At 39.1% G+C, this 15,158-nt stretch overlaps 1 protein-coding gene across 1 annotated transcript in view; it reads left to right on the top strand.

Moving 5' to 3' along the window:
* The window catches only part of LOC101974738 (dual specificity tyrosine-phosphorylation-regulated kinase 4-like), a 42,256-nt gene extending 27,523 nt beyond the window's left edge, over positions 1-14,733 (top strand). The window contains 8 exon segments of the mRNA XM_078015898.1: positions 770-933; positions 3,435-3,571; positions 3,898-4,038; positions 6,051-6,189; positions 8,551-8,632; positions 10,759-10,931; positions 13,133-13,193; positions 14,705-14,733. Of these exon segments, the coding sequence (XP_077872024.1) occupies positions 770-933; positions 3,435-3,571; positions 3,898-4,038; positions 6,051-6,189; positions 8,551-8,632; positions 10,759-10,931; positions 13,133-13,193; positions 14,705-14,733 (926 nt within the window).
* The last annotated feature ends 425 nt before the right edge of the window (positions 14,734-15,158 follow it).

The raw sequence follows: 15,158 nt of genomic DNA, 5'->3' as shown, positions 1-15,158 counted from the left end.
AGTAAAATTCCATTGTGTATATATGCCACATTTTTTTTATCCATTCATCCACTGAAGAGCATCTAGGTTGACTCCACAGTTTAGCTATTGTGAATTGTGCTGCTATAAACATTGATGTGGCTGTGTCCCTGTAGTATGCTGTTTTTTTAACAAAGGTACACTCATACATTGCTGGTGGGACTGCAAATTGGTACAGCCAATTTAGAAAGCAGTATGGAGATTCCTTGAAAATCTGGGACTAGAACCACTGTTAGTTTGACCCAGCTATCCTTCTCCTTGGATTATACCACTGGACTTTTAAAGTTGCTTTTATGTCACCTGCCTGGTCCAGAAAACTTGTAGTTTTCAAACCTTCTCAAAATAAACGATTTGTCTGACCTGATTCCACATGAACTTGGACAAATATCACCTTAATGGTACACTATTGTTGTTATGGGCTTTACTTCTGGGCTTATTATTTTAAATATTTATAATAATAATGATAATAATAATAATTCATATTTTGCAGCAACCCATAGCTCTTGGGGCACTAAATTCTCTTTTCCCTTATGTTTGTGTTGTCGTATTGAATTTTTTAAAATAGTTCCAAAACCTTGGCATTTATCCTTGTTAGATTTCCTTGTGGGAATATTCTCCATGCATTATCTTTAAGAAACCACCTATTTGAGGAAAAGGCTCATGAACTAGAAAAGACATCACATCATCTGCACTTTCGGTAATACCCTTGTTGCCTCAACTTAACTAACAATTTTCCTGTTTTTTCACATAGAAGCCCTAAAGAATTTTAAGAGTAAGCTGTCTCCTTATGAGCAAAGTGAAATCCTGGGCTACACAGAGCTATGGTTCCTGGGGCTTGATGCTGAGAAACTCAATGTGGCTCCAGAGAAATTCAGCAAGACAAGTTTTGATGATGAACATGGCTCCTATCTGAAGGTGATGAGGGAGGAGGTCATGGTGACCTCGGGTGGCTTGGGTGCAATAGAGAGTATGGAAAGGAAAGCAAAAGGGGATATTTTATAATGTTTTGTGTTGAGATGACAGGAACTAGACATTCCAACAGATGCTAATGAGTGCTAAACCAAATAAACACCTTGTTTAAACATGAAATTTAGTATGCAAAATCTTCTAACAGAATGGTGATTTTCTTCAAGGGTATTTGGGATAACAAGTTTGCATCCTGAGTGAACTCTCACAGGCTATTCTCTTGCACCATCCTCGACCCCTAGGAAAAGATCAGACTGGAGTAAGATGCACTTGCCCCTCAATCTCCCTTTTTGTCTCCTCCACACAAGCCTATTCATGGCTCCTTTTGTGTTTTATAGCAGATGTCATTCCCTCCACAGATAAGAATAGTTTTTGTCACTGTAGTGTCCCTGGTGCACAGTGCTTTACTTCATTCTGTTTTTCAAAAATTGATTGCAGAGACTCCTCCTTTTCTGACTGTACCTCTGGGGATCCCAGGGTAATGCCTTTCTCTAGCCTGAGGATGAAATCTTGGACAGTGACCCCCTCTTCTGAGGATGCCTGCATGAGTGACACTTAGTCCATCAGGCTGTGAGCTGTCTGCACTTTCCTACTTCTGGAAATTCCATCACAACTTGGTTTTAGGATATGAATCTTTGAGGGCTTCATAGAAGAGATAAATTTTCTTAACATCATGTTTCTCAAGTTTGACTGTGCACACAAATCACTTTGGGTTCCTGTTCAGGTGCAGATTTGTGTTTAGCAGGTCTGGGGTGGGACCTGAGATTTTGCATTTCTGAAAAGCATCTTGGTAAAGCCTATACCACAGGTCCTTAGGTAACACTTCTAAGAAGCAAGGATGTGATTTTATCACTCACTCTTCATCTAGAACCCTGTTTTTTTTAAACAATTTTAGGTCAAGGATCCCTTTGAGTATCTTCATCCCAGAAACAATAAGCTGTGCATGTGCAATGCTTTGGGGCATTAATGGGTCCTTGGTTAAGAATCTTCAATATAAACATTTTCTCCAATTCAACCACATGTCCACAACCCCTCACTCCTTGCTCCTTCCTTAGCTTTGCCCTACCTGAGTCTAGAGTCTCTAAGAAATTACCTGGGGTGTCAATACTACCTTTATGGGAATTCACTGGAACTCAATTCTTCAGTCTCAAATCTTAGAGAAGTATGATTTGCATGGGGAAAGAGGGATAATGTGCATTCTCTGTAAGCTCCAATTTTTATTCCTATTTTATTCCAGCATATACACAAATATATAATTCCTAAACAAATGATAGCTACATTATCACAACAAATGTTATTTGTAAAATTATTTACTGAGCACCTGTCATAAGCTTGGCATCTATTAGACTCTGAAAATACAAAGGGAACTATGATGAGTCAAGTAAGCACAACCAAAGTCCAAGTTGACATCTAAGCCAATAATTATGAGGCAACCAAACTGATGACATGAAGAAGATAAATGTAAATGCTTGAAAAATATATGCCAAATTTGTGCCTATTCTGTCCCATTTTCATGAAAGACCTTTTAGTCTAGACTAACCCTCTCTGATGTATCAGTAAAAAGTTTTACATGCTCAAATTTATGGTGTTGATTCTTCTTTGTGAATAATACTTTATCCTCAAACACACAGTCACAAACCAACCTGAAAACTTGTACACGCTCATCCCTCACCTCTTTCAAATTCATGTGTAATTGTAGAAAGCTGAGATCAAGAGCCTGATGACCTTAGAAATCATCTTATCCAGATTCTCATCTTCATCTTCACAGGTGAGGTCACTCTAGCTCAGAGTACATAAGTGACTTATTTGAAGCCACCTAGCTCAAGTCTTTAATGGAAAATTTCCTGTGGTTTTAACTAAACACCTGGTTTCTTGCACAAGGATAGTCATGGGTGATTCTGGCTCTTAGAAAATATTACTCTCACCAAGAAGTCTGTATTAACTTCAGAAGGGGACTAAATATGAATAAGTATAATAGAGGAACAAATCTGGTCAGGAAGGAACAAAACAGGCATAAAGCCTTCTCTGATTGATAGAGGCACATCAAGGGTCAGAGACAGAACTCACCTAAAAGGGAGCTGATGTTGAACTTGAAGAGTCATGAAATGTCCAAAATTGAAAGGACTTTCAGTTTTATCCAGCCCCCTTACTTTTTAGGTCCCAAGAAAGACATGCAGGAAACCAAAGGGCTGGGACTAGCACCCAACATTTCCAAAGACTAACTAATGTTCTTTTCACTGCTTGACATGGATGGAGTCTGTGGAACTAACTGCCCCTGGCACCACATGGGTGGTCTTGGATCCAGGAGATCACCTAACCACTACAGTAACAGAGAGAAGGGTGGGAGTTCAGAACCACTCCCCTCCAAGGAGTGACCCATGATCTAGGGATGGGGATCCAAGGGCCCTAGGGTCTGGCTCTTTTCCTCACCTCTGGCCTGGATTCTGCAGGTCCTGCATGACCACATTGCCTACCCCTACGAGGTTCTGGAGATGATTGGAAAATGGTCCTTTGGACAGGTGGCCAAGTGCTTGGATCACAAAAACAATGAGTTGGTGACCCTGAAAATCATCAGGAACAAAAAGAGGTATGGCTCCACGGATGACATAGGCAACAGAAGATGGATTGCCTGGCTTCTAGCTGCTTCAGGACTCCAAACCTTTCTGCCTCTGCCTCTTCCTCTTATATTTCTCTTTATTCTCCCTTTCCTATTTCTCTCTCTTCATGTCTGAGTCCATGAAGGGGCAAAGCAGAAGTAAGAGTGTGGAGTTATTAGTGCTTTCTGCGTTGTTAGACATTTCTGTTGGGGTTGTGGTAGGGTCTGAGAAAAGGGCTAACTGCTGCACTATGACATGATACCTGTGTTTTCTGTCCTCATTCCCCACCCTCCCTGCCACTCCCCAATCACCTCAGATTTCACCACCAGGCCCTGGTGGAGCTGAGGATCCTGGAAGCCCTCAGAAGGAAGGATAAAGACAACAAGTACAATGTGGTACACACGAAGGACTTTTTCTACTTCCGGAATCACCTCTGCATCACCTTTGAACTTTTGGGGTCAGTCTTTTTTATTCATTTTCTTTTGAAAAGTTGCTTAAGGGAACTTGAAGAAAAACTTTGAAGTCATAAAACTAGATTTTTCTGGGCATGAATATCTAGTGACTAGTGTAGACATAGCAGTCGCACAGTTATCTAGAAGGTCCAGGAGTGAGGAGAACAGGACCCAAAACGAGATCTCACCCCATTCCTCAGTAAACCTGTTATCTGCCAGCATACTCATGTTGTGCTTCCCTGGTGCTGAGGACTAAGTACTGAGTAGGTGGAAAGTCCAAAACAAGGCCTCTGCCCTCAAGAGCTAAATTGAAACATGTTTAAAAGGACTTTCTTTGCTATCATGTTCCCCACACACTGGCTTCCCATCTCTACGGTATAGAGGCTGAAACCTAAAAGAACAGGAAACTGGATGATCAGAGTGGGAAAAGGACTTTAATTCTGAGTAAAGAAGGAGAAGGGCAGATATTTTGGGTAAGAGAGCAGAGTCTTGATTTAAATAGATTGAAATCATTTGGGTGAATATTGGAACTGAAAAAGCATTCTAAATGGGAAAATGCATGCTAATTTGATTATTCTTCTCTCTGAGAAGTCAATATGCTGCAATTTAAACAAGCCCATAAGACATTTAGCAAAGGAAAAAAATCAGGGTGAACCCTTAGAAGACATGTTTCTGGATTCCCTGAGTTAGTTCTTGGTGCTCCCACGACACCATCACTGATGGTGAGGTTCTAGGAACAGGCTATATTTGAGAGGGAGCATGGGCACTCCCCTCACCATCTCTGATAATTACAAAATGTGTTCTATCCTACCATATGCAACAGTGGATCATCTTCTGTGGAGCAAAACAGACAGTCCAGGCTGCCTTTCTTGCCCATTAATCACAATGCCCAGTTAGAACATCATTGTACTTTAAAAGGGCTCTGTGAGGTCAAGAGAGGCCAGTGTGTAGAAGGAGAATCCTAAGCCCAGTAAGGTGGAGGTGCCCAGGTCAGGATAGCATTTCTCTATTGTACCTCTCAAGAATGAATGGCTTGCCAGGCACAATGGTGCACACCTGTAATCCCAGCACTCAAGAGACTGAGAAAGGAGGATTGCAAGTTCAAAGCCAGCCTCAGCCATTAGCAAGGCCCTAAGCAACTTATTGAGACCCTATCTCTAAATAAAATATAAAAAGTGTTGGGGATGTGGCTCAGTGGTTAAGTGTCCCTGGGTTCAATTCCTGGTACAAAAAATATGGCTTTCTAAATACCACCAAGGCTAGATAATCTTAGAAATGGAAGATCAAGAAAAGCCTGCAGAGTCATTTCTAGGTCCTTCTCTTTCCTTCCTATCTTTGTCTCACAGTTTGCACAGAGGTCACAAACTGGCAATTTACAAACAAGTTTTTTTTTTAAATGCTTGGCATTAGTTTCCAAGACTTGTAAGTTAGCAGATTTCATATAATTGAATATGCTTTTATATAATATTTCAGGATTCTGCCTCTCTAGAGAACTGAGGATTATCTGGCAAGAGCCAGCCTTCATTATAGCAAAGCCACAGTTAGATGGAACCAAGCAGCCACACTTGTCTTTAATAGAGTAGGAGTCCCTCATTTACCTTAGCTCTTGTCAGCACACTCTCTTTCTCCTTTACCTACAATATTTAGATAATCTTGTTAGGTCAGGGTAGGAATGACTTGGTTGAGTGACTAGTGGGCTTCCAGGGCCCTTCCAAGGGCCTGAGAACTATGACTATTATAGAAATTTGATCCAATCTCTGAACCCACACATGTAAATGAAGTACTTAAGTGGCTTTGTCATGTAAGAAATCAGGGTACATTGGAGAATCCAGCATGGTTGAGTGCCAATCTGGGTCTACACTGAGTCACTGAGAAGGCTCAGTTTATCAGAAAGAAAAACCTTGCCTACTGATTTGAGATTTACTTGCTTCTAGAAGGGAATCCAGATAACACAGGATTACTTGTAGGTTCAAACTTGGATACTTTTTATACTCATCACTTTTTCTGTCTTTCCCAGAATCAACTTGTAGGAGTTGATGAAGAGTAATAGCTTTCAAGGTTTCAATCTATCGGTAGTTCAGCGCTTCATCCTCTCTGTCTTGAAGTGCTTGCAAATGCTTTACGTAGAGAAAATCATCCACTGTGACCTCAAGCCTGTGAGTATAACCTCTGTCCTGCCAGGAGAGCAGGTTCTCTTTAGTGGCAGTTAGGGCAGCCAGCATGGCCAGGGCTTCCAGAGTGGCAGCCCTAAATTTCCTGCTTATAGGCTAAGTGAGATGCAGCGAAGCCTGAGGCACACATATTGGAAGGTCTAAGAGAAGTGTAGTGTACTTGAGGCAGCTAAGAAACAGAGGGATTTCCTGCAGAAGTGGTAGGGGTGGGTGGTGGCTTTCTTGAGCATCAAGATGTTCCACAAGTAGTTGTGGGGGTCTGGGTTTACCCACGTTTGCCCTTTCAATCATTAGTCGCTTATAGTTTTTAAGAATTCTTGCTGGATTCTAGAGTTTTCCCTTATCTGTTCTGCAGAGGCTTGTGCCATTCATGTAGATGGATCATTCTACTACTCTGCCCTGCTAAGTCCTTACTAGATGCACTGTACTCTGAGTTGCTCCTTAGGTATGGCACACCTCAGACCACTTCCTCTCCTTCAGTGGCTATGCCCTTCTTACTTGTCATGCTAGTATTGTATTCTTCGCTCAATCTGTGTTTCCCACTGGACTGCAAGCTCTCCCAAGGTCAGACTGTTATGTCCCCAGGACCTAACATGGTGCCTGTGAGAATAATGGAAGGCAATAAATAAATGCTTGTTAAATGAGCCAATGATTGCCAATATGAAGAAGTAATACTATAGAGGTAGCTAAGGACAACATGTGAGGAACGCTCATTCCAAAAGTAATCTGACCTTCACAAGGTGAATATCCCTTAAGTTCCTTACTCCCTTCTCTGCACCCTCAAACATGATTTAATTTTTTAAAACTGTTACTCATAAATAAAATTGAGGATATTTTTTGTAACTTAATATTGTAAAGATATGGGAGGACATTGCTTTGTTCTCCATTTCCAAATTCCTAACCTTTAGCTTTGCGGTTCCAAAAATTCACAGTGCCCATGGTTCTTGGGCTTAGGGAAGTGGCTTTCACCAAGGAAGTCTGTAAGACACTTAATGGCTAAAATGTAAAGTAACAGATTTCCTTGACAAAGTATATCAAGTAGACCAAATATGTGCATCCCTTTGGAAAACATACACACAACCAGCAGGGTATTTTGTGAGTAAAGAATCAGGGAATTATTCTTATGGACTTCATGGTTAGTATGGATGAGCTATGATAGCTCATTGCATTTGTCCCTTCCCTGGAATTCTTTCTACCAAAAAGATGGGAGATGAGAGGGTATGGTAGTCAGCTTTTGGTCTCTGTAATAAAATACCTGAGATAAACTACTTACAAAGAGGAAAGATTTGTTTTGGATCACAGTTTTCAGAGGTTTCACTCCATGGTTGAATGGCTTCAACCATGTGACGAGGCAGAACATGGCATTAGGAGTTCATGACAGAGCAAAGCTGTTACCTCATGCGGCTGGGAACCAAAGAAAGAGACAAGGCCCCAAAATCCCCTTCAAAGGCACAACCTCAGTGACCTAACTTCCTCCAATTAGTCCCAGCTCCTAAAGGACCTACCACCTCTCCACAGTGCCATGGGCTGATGACTAAGCCTTCCACACAGCAAACTTTGGGCTTTTATCATAACAAAGGGCCAGCCCCATCTAGTGAAGGGGTCTTCTTTCCACTGGGCTAGAGACTCACTAGAAATTCTTTTAAGATTTCTGCTAATTATCCTCCTTGCATTAACACAAACATTCTTTATAAACGATAGTTTTGGCACCAGAGGCTTCAGAAGAGGCCTGCTATGTCATATGTGCCATGTTATGTACTCAGCAAGCAATCACATGATCCATTCATTTGACGTGAGATCCTTGAGGCACAAGTAGGACTTTAACCTTCCAACCTCAGCCAGTGCTGAAAGGAGAGCCCAGAAGCTCGACCTTGTCATTTCATGGGTTCCCCAAAGTCAGTGTGAGACACACAAACCCCAATCTAACTTATTTAGTTACTTATTTATTTATTTGTTTGTTTGTTTATTTATGTTCTTTATTGTCATAGTGGTAGGTCTACAGGGGCATTAAACCAATTCAGTGATATTTGTAAGGCAAGTGAGGCACAGAACTGGGTGTGGAAGAAGATATTAATAAACCCACCATCTTCAGGAGTTACATAATCAATATGGGGAAAGATACATGCAAAACAGTGAATAATGAATCTAAAGAAGGTGTAGACTACAAATCAATGGGAAATAAGAGCAAGAGAGTACAATGGAATGTGGAGAAGATGCCAGAGGAGGAGTTTGAAGGTGGTCAGATTTGAACTAGGCCCTGTAGGGGTGAGCATTTAAGTAAGTGGAGCACCTTGGTCAACATTAATTTTTATAAACTTGACCTGTCTTTTTTTCTCTTTGTGCTAGGAAAATATAGTGCTATACCAAATGGGCCAAATCGCAGTTAAAGTTATTGACTTTGGGTCCAGTTGTTATGAGCACCAGAAAGGTAGGTTCCCCACTCTCTGAGTTCTCCCATTGCAATTTCTCTTCGTTTACACACAAGACTACCTGGGTTCCAATCTAGGATCAGCCATCCAGGGTTACTAGTATGATTTTGAACAAGGTGTTTCACTTCTCTGAGCCTAAGTTTCCTCATCTATAAAATGAGAAATTAGATTCAAATACCATAGAGGTTCTTTAAAGATCTTATATTCTGTGGACATGAAGTTACCAATAAACATTGGGTCACAAAACTAACTACTTGTGTATCAGAAACACCTTAGGGCTTTGAAAAATTATAGTTTCCAGGAACCTCACCCTACTAAATTTCTGGAGAGTGCACAGGAGTTTGCACTTTAGAAAACAGCCATTCTAATGTTTGGGATTTACTGTCCTAGATTCTCTAGGCTTTGTACTTTTTTTCCAAACTAGAATGCAGGAAGTAGCCCTGGAGCACATTTGCATCAACCTTTATTGGATTTGATTTAAGTTCAATTAACTTGGCTTCTGTCAAGACTGGTGTAGAAAACATGTACCATTCAACAAATGTCTATTTTCTGGTATTCATCATTTGCTGGTTTGGGTACCAAAAGCAAAACATGAAATATTACCTGTCCTGGGTTGCTTATGTATAATGTAAGAGACAAAAAGATTTAAAAAAGGTAAAATAAAATAGGTAGAATGATTGGGAAGATACACAGGCTCTATTAAGGGCACACACACACAAAAAGACTTTGGGACCAGCCTTCCTGGTGTCAGAATGTGTCAGAGGGAGCCCTCTGAGGCTGCAGAAAGGACTATTGGATAGGTATTCCCAAATAGTCTGCAGAACCACTTTGGAGGACCTATCTCCTTAATATATTTTTCCATATGGATCCTATAAGAATTCCATCCAGAAAACAATGCTCCCCATAAAGAACTTGTATGTTTACTCTTTTTAGATATTGGCAACTGTATTAACCTATTAGTTGCTATTCATCTTGGGCTGCCAGGATGCTCAGAACTGAGTTTGCAATTACTGTATACTTGCTTTCTGACAGTAACGTCCTCCTTTATATTTCTCCTGACTTTCCTTTTATCTTTGACTATGAGGCAGTATGGAGTATGGATACTGGAATTGGACTTCCTGGTTTCAATTCCCTGCTCTGTTCACTGGAAGCTGAATGACCTTGACAATTCATTTAACCTCAGTTTTCTTATCTTTAAAATTGAGACAAAATAGTACCTGCTTCATAGGGCTTTTGTAAGGATTGAAATAATTCATCTACATAAAGCACTTGGGATAGTGCCTGGCACATGCTAAGCACCACACAGTTGCCATTAAATTTATGATTTAAAGTACCCTATATATATGAACTTGGCATAGTACTCAAATTCATTTTGGAAAAGGCATGGTATAAAAGTTGTTTTTAATCAAACATTTATTTTAAGTTACAGAATTATTACATTCTTATAACCAATCTAAACATTAAAGAACTGATTATAGCTCCTCTCAATCCAGGAAATCACAACATAGGAAAAATCAAAATGTTCCATTTCCCTGGTTTTAGGTTCCTTATCTATAAAATTTAGGCCCCCTACAATATAATCTTCTTTCTATCTTTATTTGCTGAGATTTTTGTTGAGCTTTTCTTTTAGTACTTCATTATACTATATATATATATATATATATATATATATATATATATAATATATTGAATAGACATTGAATTTAAATTTTGCATTTTGTACACTTCCAATTCTGATATGCTTCCCCCAGTGCCAAATCACAATACTGTCAGAAATTATCTTTCCAAAGCTCACCTGACAGTTTGAAAACTTAGTTTATATTAGTTTTATGGTTTGCTTCTTTAAAAACTTGTCTGACATAAAGTATTTTAAAGTACCCTGCTTTAACTTGCTCAGAACAATGCCTACTTTGGAGTTCCTTATCAATCATCAGGTTGTTGTGAGGATTTGATGATGTTTTGTTTTTGATGTTACTTTCATCTTGCAGAGCTCAATAGGGTAAGAAGGTGGGGATAGGGGGATTCTAAATTATCTGCCATCTTTAATTGCCAAACTATCCTGGAGAGGGGGCCCTGGAGAGAAAGCCAGCTTGCCCACATCAGATTTCTCTTTTTGCCCTAACAGTATACACCTATATCCAGAGCCGGTTCTACCAATCCCCTGAGGTGATTCTGGGTCACCCCTACAATATGGCCATTGATATGTGGAGCCTGGGCTGCATCTTGGCAGAGCTGTACATGGGTTACCCTCTGATCCCGGGGGAGAATGAGGTGGAGCAGCTGGCCTGCGTCATGGAGGTGAGGAGGAAGGCCTGCTTGATTGATGTCCTTGGATGGCTTCAGTCCTGACATGGGGCTACATCAGACTCATCAAGGGCAGTGGCCTGCATACTATTTTTTTTTCCCTTTGGTCAAAGTTTCCCTAAAAGTGTTTTTGAAGTTACATACTTCTTGTACATTTTTGAGAACTAACATTTTTATTATAAATTTACATAGTTTCGAAGGATGCCATTTCCCCCTTAATGTAAATTGTGACATTTAAAAATAAAACTGTTAAAGCAATCTTTCAAATATAGCCAAAAGAATTAAAAAAAAAGAGTGACCTAATACCCACCAAAATCTACCTTTAAAAGGACAGGAATAAGTTCTTTAACAGTTGTACCTTTCTTTAACTCTTTTTCCTCCTTGAATGAACTTTTTAAATTCTACCTCATATATAGAATTTTATTCTAATTTAATATAGCTTTATTTTTAAATATATAAATCACTATAACTTCAAATTTTTATTATCATAAGCTCCATGTGTAGAATTTTTTCTCAAGAGATCACTAAAATAGAACTAGTGCATAAATTAAGATAATTAGTAGGCATAAAATGTGAAATTTTACTTCACATTGTATACACCTCTTAGAAGAATAAATGGAGCTGAGTTTTCTCTTTTTCCCATTAATTTTTATACCTGTAAATGAACACTACTTCTTTTAAAAAAAATTTTTTAGTTGTTGATTGACCTATATTTTATTTATTTATATGTGGTGCTGAGAATTGAACCCAGTGCCTCACACATGCTAGGCAAGTGCTCTACCACTGAGCCACAAACCAAGCCTCAACATTACTTCTTGCTACAATGAACAGGCTCAGGACCAGGCCATTACAATACATTGATTCCAAAGATGTGACCAAAGAAGGAAACCTGTTCTAGTTATGTTGCCTCATTCTGTGACTTTTTTTGAATTCTGTGTAACAATTGAATAATGATCTATCATCAGAAATTATTTTTATCAACCAATCAGCTGAAACAAATAATTGGAAATTATCTGACAAAAAATAGGTAGCGTTCAGGAATGACTTTTGCTCTTTTAACCTGGGAGGACTATTTCCCAGTAAAAAGGCTTTACCCAGACTCATCACAGGATTATTAATCACATCTCATTTTTTTCAATGAAGTTTTCATGTAGAGCTAAATTAGACAAAATGGAGAAAATAACTAAAAATTTGAAAAATTCAAATTTTAGGATTTTTCTAGTAAACTGATAAAAGTTTGACTGTGAATCTCTCTAAATCAAAAGCTAAACTTCTGTTTTCTAGATTGTCTCAAAGTTAATCAGTGACACATGCCTTTGAGAAGTATTAAATATAAATGATTTCATTTGTTGTTTGAAACTAATAATAAAATATTAAAATAATTTAGATGAAAATATCTAGAAATGGTAACTATGGTGGAATCAACAATGGCCTGAGAGTTAGTAAATTTGGGGTCTAGCCCTTGTTCTGACTTTTTGGCAAGTCATTTCCCACTCTGGACTGGAAAATGAGGGGGTCAGACCAGATGACTTCTAAGGTTGGTAATGATTTTATGAAATATCCCTGAACCATTTCTGCTTCTAATACCAAGGTGAATGGGGCATCTGGCTTGAGCTTCCCACTGCCCCAGGACTGACTCAGTTTCCCCTTGACATCTGTAGGGTTGAGGAGCAGGAAGGCAAGATTGTGCATGGATTATGGCCAGAAACCTAGGGCTGAAAGCAACCCATAAATTTCTTTTTCTGTACACTCCTATAAGGTTCAGTAGAGAAAAGTGAATAAGTAGGCCTATACTTTTCTTTTCAAGAAGGAATTTATCTTACAAGAAATGCCTTCTCTGTTGATTTGTATCTCCTTTCCCTCCCTTCTCTTCCCGGTGTTCCATGCTGGGGTGTGTCATTCCTAATTCAACGTGATCAGCATGTACCGACATTGAGATCTGGCTGCTATCAAGGTGGCTTGTCTTTGTTGGTGCTGATGTATGTTTAGAATAGCATGTGAATCTTAAGATACTGAGACAGCCCTGGAGACATGAGCTCTAGGTCCGCCATGCTACTGACTTGATGCCATCACTTAATATCCTCAAGTTCTTATCTGTAAAAGGCAAAATGTGGCCAAAGTCCCACCTAGCTCTTAACAGTCTTTGAATCTGTGACTTCACCAAGAGTGAACCAACTACACTGTGCTTGTTGAAGGCGCTGGGTCTGCCGCCAGCCCACTTCATTCAGATGGCCTCCAGGAGACAAACGTTCTTTGGTAAGTCCCCAAGTCTAATCTCTTTATCTCATTGTGTCTAAAGAGGTGTCACAGGTCTTGAAGGTACTTCTCATACCCTAAATCTCATATTTTGCTTTTCTCCTGTCCCCATACCAAAGGGCAGGATGTGGTTTAGGGGCTTACAGGCAATGAAATGTGGTCCCAGATGGCATGCTGGAGATGAGATGGGTGAAATCACAAGGGGAATGGGTTCTTGGCAGGTTCCCACTCAGAAGACCAGTGAGAGAAGAGGGCTGTGGCTGCCTCATCCCTGCAGTTGGCCCTTGCTCTGGAACACCCGACACAAGGCTGTTGAAGGCCCTGGTTCCTTGAACTGTTTTTTGTTACTGTTTGCAGTCAGTCACTTGCAAGCCATCATTTCACTTCCAACTGACTTATAAAACTTTTTTTATAAAGTATATTTAATTTACATTTGATGACTTAAAGATGATCAGTTAGTAAAGCTGTGCATAGCCAAACTGCCCTTTCTTATTCTACCTCTGTTAGCTATTACTTTTTGTTAAATGTTAGTCATTGATTTAGACATTAAAAAAGCAAAGCAGTATTAAATTATCTTCAGTTTAATATTTTTATAAAGATATATGTAATTGCTATATTACTATGATATTGGTTCCTAGGTATTGGGGTGGTCAACTGAGGGGAGCCTTTACAACCAGGATATAAACAAAAAATGTATCACGAGTTGGCTATTTTACAAGTGTTTTTGTTTTTGTTTTATTTTGTATGAGAAATTGAACCCATAGGTGCTTAACCTTTGAGCCACATCCCCAGCCCTTTTATATTTTATTTTGAGACAAGATCTTGCTAAGTTGCTAAGGGCCTCGCTAAGTGGCTTAGGGTCTTGCTAAGTTGCTGATACTGGCTTTGAACTAATGATCACCCTGCCTCAACTGTCCAAGTTGCTGATTTTAAAGGCATGCACCCTGTGCCTGGCCTTATGAGTGTTTTTCCACTCAAACCGTCTAGTGAAAGTCCCTATATTACTAACCTTTGAAATCTTCTGTTTGCAAATGAATTAATTGTAAAGGAATTAGAATTAAGCTGTATTCATGAGTAAATATCAGAAAGTTTTATATTTCCATGTACAATAAAGCATATTTATTCTGAAAATGTATACTAATGAGTATATACTAATTTCCCATGATTTGTCTCTCTGGTATGGCAAACTGAGTATTGTCTGTTGAATTTGAATCCCTCAAGAGGACATAATGGGGAAATTAAGCTTTATATGATTTCTAAAGAAATTCCACAGAATATAAATCTGGACTAAAAAAAAACCTTTTAAGTGAAAAACAGTATGATAAACTACAAAATGAATGATGCATATTTGTGGGCCTATAAATGGCTTGTCATAAGACTTCACTTCTTGGCATAAGTCTTAGATTCCTGCAGAGTTGGGTGTTGTATTTTGGAAGTGGATCACACTGCAGTTTTGAAAATGAGTGGTGTTATTCTTGACTCCTTCAGAATATATCCCTCTGACCTTTCAGCTGCCGCCTCTTCTCTGCCTCTGTCATAAGCCAAGCTTTGGTTAAGGAAAATGGATTAATAGTTAAAACTATTTTATCCATCTAGTTTCCACTCCCCAAACACTTGCTTCAAGGATTTATCTAATCTTGGTAAAGCTAATAAAAGCTCTAAAATTTTAATAAAAGTTTTAGGGAAAATGCAACTTTTGGATTCCTACTGTGTAATATTTATAAAGTGGTTTGAAGGCAAATACCCAACACAAGTTAAAAGCAAAAGCCAGTGATTATAATAATACAGTTAGTTCTGTAGCAGTCTTTATTGACAAATAGCTAAAAGAAGTCCCGCATTACATCACAGCTATTTTTATCCTTTTGCCAAAATCATTAGATGGTGGGAAGTGCCTTTACAAAACTATCAAATTACTGGTGTTTCATTTTTGGTAACTTTAGCAGCAGTTCTTTTATTCTTCATCTC

Source organism: Ictidomys tridecemlineatus, chromosome 6 (genome assembly GCF_052094955.1).
Source record: "Ictidomys tridecemlineatus isolate mIctTri1 chromosome 6, mIctTri1.hap1, whole genome shotgun sequence".
In the NCBI taxonomy this organism is placed as follows: domain Eukaryota; kingdom Metazoa; phylum Chordata; class Mammalia; order Rodentia; family Sciuridae; genus Ictidomys; species Ictidomys tridecemlineatus.
This window is presented reverse-complemented; position numbering and strand designations above follow the sequence as displayed.